Genomic DNA, 12,204 nt, shown 5'->3' with positions numbered 1-12,204 from the left:
ACATATGCGGTTGAAATTTTAAGAGGTCTGTTTGTTGAGCCTCGTTGGAAGGAGCAGTAATTATGTCTTTGGGGATGTCAACCTCCCACAGTACTCAGGACAATGGCTGTAAGCTAGGCGACTCGTCCATTGTTTACACATAGTTATAGTATATATTATTGAGAAAGGTATGCATGTTTGAGCTTTACTTTCCAAGAAGACGAAGGGGATTCAGGTGAGCCTTTCAGAGGATGTTAAGGGCAGTTCTGAACTAATCAGAACACGTTTTGTGTATAAGGATTGTCAAACGGGTGCAACACAGAAATAACTGAGTATATTAATTTGGAAATTCAGGAAATGATAAGGAAGATGATCAAAACGGCAATATTTGCTTGCTACCAATACTACTACAACTACCGCCTCTACTACTACTACCAGTCTAGTCCAATCGCAGTATCGAGGGGAAATTCGAACTAAATCAGAAGACGCTATATGCATGCAGATTGTTTTCAGTAAAGCACAATGGTCATGAGAATTCATGGAGATTGTTAGCCCCACTCATACTAAAATATGAAGCCTTTTTTTTCAGCGTAGTTAAAAGTTCCGGAAGTTATTTCTTTGAGGATGACAACCCCTCCTCCCAGAGCCTTCACGTTAAGGCCTGTAAGTTAGGCATTTCATTCATTGCTTACATATAGTATATGTTATTGAGAAAGATATGCATGTTTGAACTTTATCATAGGCAGCGCAATGGATTTCAAGAAATATTAAATCAGAGTGTGAGTTTAGAATATGTTTCATTCATAAAAAAAGTTTTTGTATCAGTGTTGCCACTTCAGCTCTAGGAATTCGTAATTTCTTAGGTAAAGTAGTAATGGTAGTAATAAACGTCACCCTGTAGCAACGTATTGGACTGATAAAGAGAAAACATTCTCAAAATGTTCTTCCCATCTATGATTAGATGGGACATATGCTACTATGATTAGCAAAACTAGAAAAATATCTTTAAATAACTAGGAATTTTAAATCTTTCCACTTATTTGTACTTTCATCAATAAAAAATTATCAAAAATTTAAGGAATGACTATCAGTATATTTCAATTAAACTGGCAACCAACGGTTATTTGTTTTGTTATGTTTTGTTTTCTTCAGTAAAGCGCAAATTATGTTCTGGGCTTGGGAAGGCATGGGGGATGGGGGTTATCAGATTATCAGCCTACATATGACAATTGACACTACTCCAATTGTTTAAGAAAGAAAGGGGAAATAGAGAGAGAAAAACATAGAGAGAATGTCTAAAACATTATAAACCAATAGGAGTAATCTATATATATAAAAATAAGTTGTCTGTCTGTGTGTCTGTCTGTGGATCAGGTGATGTTTCTGTGTCGGCTGACGTCATGAAGTTAGTTGTCGTCATTTTTGCTATGACGGTGACGTCATTAAAGATATTTAAGACATATATGTTCACGTAGAAATCTATTAATGTTTAAGTTTAAAATGACTGATGAACTTACAATGGCAAAAGCCGATGAAGATGCTCAAAGAGTCTATGCCAAAAAACTTGCTGCTGATAGAGAAAGTCAGAAAAGAAAGCGTGCCGAGGAATCAAAAGAACAGCAAGGAAACAGGCTTGAGGCTAACCGCGCAGTTAGATGAAGATCCACCTGGACAGCGAGAGTCAAAACATATCAAAACTGAAAATGATAGCGATGATGATTGGGTTTGGGATTTTGACTCGGATAAGGTCATCAATGCCTACCAGATTTTAGTTAAAAAAACAAAGGTTCGGCGATATGTATTTCATAGTGAAGCTGAAAAATAAAGAAGAAAAAGAAAACTGAAAAAAGAAAAAAATGTAAAAAACTAAAAAATACTAAAAAGAAAAAACACTCAAAGAGAAATTACAGACCGGGACACAAATGACGACCGGGACAGAGGGAATATAAATAACGACCGGGACACTCAAAGAGAAATTACAGACTGGGATACCGGGACACAAATGACGACCGGGACACAGGGAATATAAATGACGACCAGGACACAGGTATTTAAGAATATCGTTCAAAGACAAATTTTTAATTGTAAGAAGACCGTTGAAAGAGAAATTTCTAATTGTAAAATGACTGAAGAACCTACAATGGCAACGGTACCACCATCGAAGTAGATAACCAGTGGGTTGTTCCATATTCCCCATTAGTGCGAAACGTCAACCCCAAGTCAAATTCGTGCATTGTTTGGCATCATTTTAACAACTTGCTCTCCATCAGCTCCTACAGACTTATGGGAAAAATATAAGTCAAAAATGTCCGAAGATATACTCCATCGAAAACAGTTAGAGACGTCAGATATGACTTTTGATTTTACATCAGAAATTTATAAATACACTTTAGTTATTATAGAAGATTTGTGCGTACGTATGGCAAACAAACCTCTTCAGGATTTGGGAATGCCTTCACCTAACCGTATCGCTGCTGTTTCGACATGTGTAGAATTGGATCGTGAAAAAAGTTACAGTACGAATGATCTATTGTCGTATGTACAAAATAACATTTCCAAGTTAACGTCGGAACAAAAAGACATTTATGATACGATAGACTCAATTTCAGGACGTATACAACTACCTGCTGATTTCTGTAATTTAGTGACGTCCAAAAATGAATTGATTGAAAAAGTATTTCCGAATATTCTAAAAAATTATAAAAATAATAAATGGCTAAGTGAAAGAGCGATTCTCGCACCCAAAAATATAGACGTCCACGAAATCAACAATATTGTTTTGACCAAGATTCGAGACCAGGCAGTCCTTTACAAGTCAGTCGACACAGTTTTGGAACCAAATGAAGCGGTTAATTATCCATCTGAATTTTTAAATTCCATAGATCTTTCAGGGTTTCCACCACACGTGCTACAACTAAAAATAGGCGTACCAATAATACTTTTAAGAAATATCAACCCACCAAAGCTTTGCAATGGCACGCGACTTGCCGTAAAAAAAAACAATGGAAAACCTAATAGAGGCCACAATCTTGACAGGGCCTTTTGAGGGTGAGGCTGTTCTTATTCCTCGCATTCCCATGATTCCAATGGATCTGCCTTTTCAATTTAAAAGATTGCAATTCCCAATTCGATTAGCATTTGCAATCACCATTAACAAAGCTCAAGGTCAATCATTAGAAAAATGTGGTATAGATCTTAATACTGATTGTTTTTCCCATAGACAATTGTGCGTTGCATGTTCGAGGGTCGGTAAACCTGACAATCTATTTATATGCAGCGACAATTGGACAGCGAAAAATGTTGTATATTCGCAAGTTTTACGCAGTTAATTTGTATTGTATCTACCTATCTATCTATCTATATAAAAACGAGTTGTGTGTATGCATGTTTGTTTGTTTGTAAAAAGAGCGTTTGCATATGACGTCATTATTAGTACATACGGCTTTGTATATGCACAGACAATGGGAAAGCCAAGAATGTTGTATATTCGCAATTTTTACGTAGTTTAACTCCTGCAGACGAAATGAATGCTTGCCTGAAAAATTCTAATTTATGGGCACACGTAAAAATATTAAAATTAACTACAAATATGCGTGTCAGATTGCAAAACGATGACTCTGGTCAAACATTTTCAGATCAATTGCTGGCAATTGGAAACGGAAAGCTCCCAGTAGTGGGAAAGCCAAAAATGTTGTATATTCGCAATTTTTACGTAGTTTGAAACACATATATAAATCTATCTATATTCACAGGTGGGACACAGGGACACAACTACAATGGCGCGTAACGACTTACGCGCGCGGGGGGGCTTGGGGGGGCGCGAAGCGCCCCACCAACTAGGTGTTGGGGTGGCGCGAAGCGCCACCCCAACAGCTAGTAATTTATAATTTTGTTAATTTAGCATAAAAAACTTTACAAGTTTCTTCTTATTCAGTAAAAACTGAGTTAAAACCATGATTAGCAAAAATAGAAAAAATAACGGAAGCCAGCGGTAATATTAACAGTATTTTATTGAACATTTATGTTTTTATAGGTGACATAAATTAACAGACAAAACTAGTCAACAAACTTCATTGACACACAAAAGACAACAGATGCTACTAGCATTTTCCGAATTTTACTGATTGATACTTAACAAATGCTAGAATAAAGAAATCCAGGCTATAATATGTTTAAAAAATATAACATACAATAAATAAGAGCATAAGTTTGGAACAATATTGTATTTTTCTTCTTTAATTGTATTGGGCTTATTATTTGAAAATAATGAATAACTATTCCTTATGAACAAACTAAAGGCAACAAAACAGGCACAGCGGAACAATGGCTTTCAGCCAACATTAAATCAGAGCGTAAATTGAGAATGACGTCTCATTTATAGAAAATAATTGACGGTTCGATGTTGCCAAATTTTTACCAAGAACAACTTATAAAGACTTAACTATATAATTAGTTTACTTATAAACCAACTGAAATCACGATGATATGATAAAAAGAAAAATAATAAGCTATTGAAAAAGTCTGTTTTGAAAGGTCTTTTCTTTTTTCTTTAAATGTCATTCTGCAGCAACGTACCCCCCTACTCCCTACCCCCCTACCCCCTACCGAAATACGTCGTATTTCGGTGAAGCTTTTAAGTATAACGGTATTAAGGTGAAACTTTTAGGGAATGTTTAGGAGGAGTTTTAATTAAACGAAAAAATTCTGTGCGTCCAGGTTTTCAAAAGAGTATATAAGCAATATCATAGGTAACACCACTCTATAATTACTAGAAATATCATTGAAACTTGTAATGAAGGTAACTCGATTCAAAATTAAAATGTCTACTGCCCTTTTTAAGAGTAGATGGAGATTGGAGGGCAAGCAGTCTTCAAGCCTATTCATTTTTCAAACGCATCCAGTCAAAATTTTGAGACCACCATTTTGTTCAGCATAGTAGGATTTGCAATTTGCACATTATGCTTTAAAACTAAATGTTTCTTTAAACTAACTTAAAAGCCATTGTGTTTATGGTTGCCAATAAGCCTCAGCAATATTTCGAGAAAAACTGGGGGTATTAAGTCGAAACTTTTGGGATTACCACTATTACTACTTCTGTTTTTACAATTCAAATAAATAAAAAGAGTGTAAGCTCTTCCAGGTTGTCACAGAGCATAGATAGAATCTTTTAGGAATGACATTAAGTTTTATTTTCAGGTCAACTTCAGGAGTTATAAAATATAAAAAAAAATACTGTTTTTTGTCAGGAATTAAAACTTGTAGAAAAAGTTTCTCAAGCATACAAATATCAACTCCAACTATGGATTCTTATGGAGAAAAAACTGAAAAGTTATAAAAAAAATTTTATGAAAAAGACTATGTAGATAAAAAACCAACAGAAATTAATTTTTAAAAACTTTCCACAAAACAAGTTCTTTAAGGAAAAGAAATGACCTGTATTTAGCCAAAAATGAGCAGAAATTAAGTCAAATAATCTTGCAAACGTAAAACTATCACAAACTGCTATCAATAAATGAATGAAACCCAAAACGAACAGAAATTACAATAGATAGCCAAGTCAAAATCTAAACGAGTAGAAATTAACATGTGTAGGGCTGATAACCCTCATGCCATCTCGAGGCCAGAACATAATTTGCGCTTTACTGAAAGCAAATACATTTTAAATGTTTCCACTTATTTTTACTTTCATCAATAAAAATTATAAAAAAAATCAAGGAATAAACATCAGTATATGTAAATTAAACTGTCAATCCACGGTTATTTGTTTTGTTATGTTTAGTTTTTTTTTCAGTAAAACGCAAATTATGTTCTGGGCTTGAGAAGGCATGGGGGAGGGGGTTATCAGATTATCAGCCCACATATGACAATTGACACAACTCCAATTGTTTAAGAAAGAAAGAGGAAATAGAGAGAGAAAAACATAGAGAGAATGTCTAAAACATTAAAAACCAATAAGACCAATAATTCATATTTTTGTTAGTTTCGCATTAAAACTTTACAAGTTTTTTTATTCAGTAAAAACTGAAAAAGGGGGGGGGGAACAAAAGAATCGGCACAAATAATAAAAAAGGGGAAACTATCTAATTGTTTTATGAATTTTCTTGGTAATTTAGAAGATTCGGGCTTTTCCAAATCTGGAGATAAAACAACGAATAGGGGACAAGAATGGCGGCGGGGGGGGGGGGGGTTTATGGGCTTTCTCAATTTTACTAATCTCAGAGTGGTAATTATTTTTCTCTTTCGCAGCTATAATTAAGGCAGAAGCAAATGACTCAACTTCATATATTCTCTGTGTTTATACCAGTGATAATAAGCGTATTTCCCAGGAAGAATACCACATTTTAACTTAAAAACTGTATTAAATCCATTCCAAACAGTCACTAGTCAGTATAAAAAACCGCGATTCTGCATTAATGAACCAGTAACATTCCCTTTGTTTTCATTTTAGCGATATAAAGAAAGCTCGTCTGTTGTTAAAGTCAATTAGAGACACGAACCCACATCATCCTTCGGGGTGGATTGCATCAGCCAGACTCGAGGAAGTCACCGGAAAAATTCAAGCAGCCCGCAATCTGATAATGCAGGGCTGTGAAGCTTGTCCCAAATCTGAAGATCTGTGGCTGGAAGCGGCTCGTCTTCAACCTCCTGACGTTGCTAAGGGTGTTATTGCAACTGCTGTCCGGTCGCTGCCAACTTCTGTTCGAATTTGGGTTCGTGCTGCTGAACTTGAAGCTGATGTTAAGGCTAAAAGAAAAGTTTTTAGAAAAGTAAGCTTTTTTTGTGACTTCATCTATGGTGCCAGGCCTTCAGGGATAAAGCTCTCGGAAGACTAGCCCAAGCAGCGTTGCCAACGATTTGAGATAAACTGTACCAGTTTAACACAAATTGTGTTAAACCATAATACAAACTGTTATCTATGTTTTATATAGTAAGGAAATTGGTACCATGTTTCTCACACCAGAGAGATAGATTTGAAAAAAAAAAAAAAAAAAAAACAGAGGAAACACCTTAGATCCCTTAGGCTGATGTTAAGGCTATAAGAAAAGTTTTTAGAAAAGTAAGCTTTTTTGTGACTTCATCTATGGCGCCAGGCCGCTAGGAATTTAGGGTACTTCTCAAAGCACTTACCCACCTGCGTTTGTTTTTTCCTAGAATTGTCTCTGTTTGATCTTCCTTTGAATGCAATAAATTGTCAGGTTTTCAGGGATAATTTCCTCAGGAGACTATCCCAAGCAGCATTGCCAATGAGATAAACTGTACCAGTTTTCCGACCAAAGTTGTACCACAAGAGATTAATTTGTGCCATCTGCACAGTAGGTTAAAAACTTGCCGCTCGCGTCGCTTAACGACGCTCGCCAAGTACGATTGTCTCACGAAGCTGTTATTCAAGAACTCAGTGCGGGTTGTGCGCCTCTTCAAGATTATCTGAACGCGCCATGTTTTTGTGTATTTACCGTATTATCTGGTAAAACAAATAGCGATACTATTCGAAATAACTTCTTAAAGGAAGGTAGTGGACGCAGTAGTAGAAAGCAGATACTGAAACCACACCAAATCTGTCACATAGATGTTTTAGTGTAGCCTATCGGTGCTACAGATAGCCCCTCAGGCCCTGTTTTGTATTCAGTAATGTCTTAAGAGGCCCTTCCAGACAACAGACATTCATATTGGATGATTTTTCTTTGATTTAAGGGTTATAGTGGAAGAATTGTGATTATAATTCATCTAATTCAGTGTTTCCCAGCTTCTTTCTCTGTCCGCTCCTTTTCAAATTTTTAAATGTTATCTTGCACCTTTTAGAATAGGGAATAAGGTTGAGAAATATATAATACCACTCGAAGCTAAGCTTTTCGAATAATACAGTCATAAGAAATAAAAAAAAAAAAAACACTATTATACTCTTTCTTGATGATTTTTCTTTTACTTTTTATGGCACTTGGTATTTACAAAGTGATATATTGCGATCGCAAATTCTATTGGTCTGTCAGTCCTGGTTTTGCTAGTTTAGGCACTTCCAGATACGCTAGGGCGATGAAATTTGGCAGGCGTATTAGGGACCAGACCAGATTAAGTTAGAAATCGTCGTTTCCCCGGTTTGACTATCTGGGGGTGGAGTGGGCGGACGGTTAATTTGGAAAAATTAGAAAAAATGAAGTATTTTTAACTTTCGAACAGGTGATCGGATCTTTATGAAATTTCATATTTAGAAGGATCTTGTAACTCCGATCTCTTGTTTTAAATCCCGACTGGAAAACCGCACACTGCGACCTATGCATAAGCACATACTGGGTAGGTAAAAAAAAGAATACATGTTGCTGAAAAAAAAAGATATTTTCTTGGACTTATCTGCATTTCTGAAAGTCTAGATAAAATATCATATTTGTGTAATATTGTATTTATGTAATATTATATTTATGCAATATAATGTTATTTATGTAATATATGTATATTATAGACTCTAATGCCAAGATTTATTTTGCTTTCTGGTCGTATTATATGACATTATAATACGACAATTATATGACAGCGCTCTTGTCTTAGTAAAAGTACAATTTTATATTACAATTATATGACAGCGCTCTTGTCTTAGTAATAGTACAATTTTTTTGTCAACGATTTGTTTAGCTCGACTTTCATATCTTTCTTTCTCTCTAAGTTTCTTCATTCAATCTTCTGATAGCATTCCAGCTGCTGTCTGGTTCCATGCTGATACAGTTTCTTCTTTCTAATGATTATTAAATATTTCTAATGATTATTAAATATTTCTAATGATTATTAAATATTTTAATGATTATTAAATATTTCTAATGATTATTATAAAATGGCAAAATTTTTGCCTCTAGCACTTATAGCTTATTGAACCATTTTCTCAACCGAGCGGGATGTATGATACATCCCATTCTGATTTCAGATACTGTCATTGCAGTATAGCTACCACACCGCCCATCCGTGACCGTTTTTAAAGAAAACCCTTTTTTTATGTATTTGGACTTACAACAGGCCTATACAATATTTGACAAATAGTCCAATAGCTATTCTACGAACACATGTATTGTTATTCGATACTCAATACTATACTACACCCATCGATACTCAGATTCTATTAAAAATATCTATTCAAAAATAATTCTTTTATCTGAATTCGTTCTACCGTGGTTCAAAAACAGTGTTGAGTAATTGATTATTTCTTAAACAGTACTTGCTTGTCCAAGGAAATGAGAAAAATATTGAGGAACTACACAGGGGCTTTTTTATTTTGGAAAGTAGTTGAGTTAGATAAGAGAAACTGTCAAAAATGAGCTTAGAGCCATTATTAGCTTCTGGAAAGGTCTTCTGGAGCATAAGCTCTACCCCTTCTCCCTCCAAAGGATACCTTTGATGAACTTGGATAAACTATGTCGCATGAAAGCAAAATTGTCGGAAATAGATCCACAACAAAAATGAGGCCTATTTCCTAAAAGAAGTGTTATGAGAGCCCTGAAACTTTAAGAAGTTCTGATTTATAGAGTTTTTGAGAATAGTGAATAGTGTTTTTTAAATTAAAAAAGAAAATCATAATAGTTCTTTTTTTTATTATTTTTTTTGCAAGAATTTGGTATCGAAGAAAAGTAGGCTTAAACCAAAGTGAAGGAAATTATTTTTTTTCAAAATTTTCTAAGCCTTAGAAACAGGGAACTAGGTTGGATATGAGCTTAAAATTATCTTCACATGGCATGATTTAGGCTTCGAATTCGTTCCTGAAAGTTTCATTCTCCTAACTCTTCTACTTTCCATAGAAAAAAGTCCTTCATCTGGAATTTTTCTGCCTTAGCAATGGACTATAAAACGAAAAGAATGAAAATTAAGTAGACTGTTTTGACGCTTTTTGACGCTTGAGCGTTTCTGTTTAGTGAAATTTCTGAAGGATAAAATTCCTTCACGTTAAAGAAACGATGAAATAAGTAATTTTCTATTTTCAAAAAGCGCAATGAAACCTCTCATGAAGAAGTAAATTGAAATAAAAAGCTTAGAATTGGAATTCGCATTTTAGCTTCAAATACAGCAAATATATCGTACTTTGAATATTTATAAATTGAAAATAAAGAAGTTCTAACATCTTGTCAAAAATTAACGTAAATTTCTTCCTAACCTAATTTCTTAATGTTAAATTACTTTTTAACACAATGTTACTCACCTAGTTGATATAAGAAATTATTGAAGTATGAAAGTCATAAGGCACTTTCATGAAAAAAAAAGGATGAATCTTAGTTTTGACCCCCTACTGATTTCATAAACATCATGAACTATTTTGAAAAGTAGTTGACCCCCTACTGCAAAAAAAAATTTAAAGGTTTATTTTACCACAAAACTGGATTATTCTTGTAAAAATGTTCATTATCATGAACAACATGAACTATTATGAAAAGTAGTTGACTTCTTACTGCAAAAACAATTCGAAGGTTTATTTTACCACAAAGCTAGAATATCCATGGAAAAAAATTGGTTTCGAGACAATCCGTGGCAAATAATGGAGCTCGACTTAACAAGCTTGTTTGTCTTGTCTGTTAAACAAGTTCGTTCTTTTCGAAGTACTTGCCTATGGTTTTACTCTCCTCAGGGTGATCGTATCGAACCAGTAGTCCTAGAAGAACAAAAGAGGGCTCATTCCAGTCTGAAATTAAAAGTTCTATTGCCCCTTTTAATTGTCCAAAGAGATTGGGGGGCTCCTCGCCCTCTCCAACGCCCTTTTTTCCCCAAAGTTGTCTGATCAAGCTTTTGAGATAGTCGTTTTTTTGTATAGTTGAAAGGCCCAACAACTGTGTCTTCGGGGATAAAATGTGTGATAATAAACCCTTTTTTATGGATATGCTTTGTTGGCTTTGTGTATTAGTCCTTTTTTGTATTTTAGGCATTGGAAAATATTCCTAATTCTGTGCGCCTCTGGAAGGAAGCAGTTGAGTTGGAAGAAATCAAAGATGCTAGAATAATGCTTTCAAGAGCTGTTGAATGTTGCCCCAACAGTGTTGAACTATGGCTGGCTCTTGCGAGGTAATGTGTATTACATCATTTATGATCAAACTATCTCAACCTACGAAAATGCAAAGTAAAGGACAACGTTTTTTTGGGCGGGGCACATTTTTTCAAAGAGAATACCAAAAAAAGGTATTTTTCAAATCTAGAGAGGTGGCAATATTTTCCCTGCCATCCTCCCCCCCCCCCCCAATTGATGACCCAGCTTTAGCTGTCATCAAGCTGATACTAATAAAAGATAGTTGTAGGGTCAACCTTCCTGAAACTCCATCTAAAAATAGTTTTAATATGTGACTTATTATAATATAATATGAAAAAAACTTCGTTTTCTTAAAGAGTTAAAGAGGCTGCGTCCCAAAGTCGAACCTTAAAACGTACAGGAATTAGAAGAGGCAGTTGGGGGGGCTGCCGCCCCCCAAACCCCCAGCTTTTAAAGACTCTTTTGTACAGGTTTTTTTTTGTGGGGGGACTTCATTGTTACTAATTACTAGTTTCGGCGCAATGGTTCTCCTGTCCTCTTGTGTTTAACATTTTTCGAAGTTATTCCATTATTCATTCATTTCAATGTTTTGTTAATTAAAAGAGGGCCTTTCCCAAGCCAAGAGCGGGGGGTTAGCAAAAAAAACAAAAAACCTGTACAAAAGAGTCTTTAAAAGCTGGGGGTTTGGGGGGCGGCAGCCCCCCAACTGCCTCTTCTAATTCCTGTACGTTTTAAGGTTCGACTTTGGGACGCAGCCTCTTTAACTCTTTAAGAAAACGAAGTTTTTTTCATATTATTTCTGTACGTTTTTCTACAATTCATGGTGGATGTAATTTAATAATTCCTGTACTCCTCGTACAGGAATTAGGAGAGGAAACCCCCCCCCCCGCTTTTAAATCATTGTATAAAATAGAAAAAAAAATAGATAGAATGACCGAACTGTTTCTTTTGCTCATAAGAAGCTAATATTCTGTTATCTCTCAAATGATAAGCTGTCCAGGTGTTATCAAAATTTTTTTTATGTTGTGAAAAAAAACAGCCCGTAAGGGACTTGAACCCTTGACCCGAGGATTAAAAGTCTCATGCTCTACCAACTGAGCTATTAACTTGCATGTGTGTAAATATAACTTCTCAATAAATTTTAAAAATTTCAAATTAACATGGGCTCTTATGGAGAGAAATCCGTTAATTAATAGCTAATGCGTGGTTTCTGGAAAACAGGGAAAGAGTTATCG

General features: G+C 35.0%; 1 protein-coding gene across 1 annotated transcript in view; it reads left to right on the top strand.

The window, feature by feature from the left end:
* LOC136036454 (pre-mRNA-processing factor 6-like) overlaps positions 1-12,204 on the top strand; it is a 91,123-nt gene that overhangs the window by 24,915 nt on the left and 54,004 nt on the right. Inside the window, exons 7-8 of the mRNA XM_065718693.1 lie at positions 6,428-6,746; positions 10,868-11,007. Coding sequence (XP_065574765.1) covers positions 6,428-6,746; positions 10,868-11,007 — 459 coding nt within the window. The remainder of the gene's footprint in view (positions 1-6,427; positions 6,747-10,867; positions 11,008-12,204) is intronic.

The sequence above is a fragment of the Artemia franciscana genome, chromosome 15 (assembly GCF_032884065.1).
Source record: "Artemia franciscana chromosome 15, ASM3288406v1, whole genome shotgun sequence".
Taxonomy (NCBI): Eukaryota; Metazoa; Arthropoda; class Branchiopoda; order Anostraca; family Artemiidae; genus Artemia; species Artemia franciscana.
The sequence above is the reverse complement of the archived record's forward strand: the minus strand, read 5'-3'. Positions and strand labels throughout refer to the sequence as shown.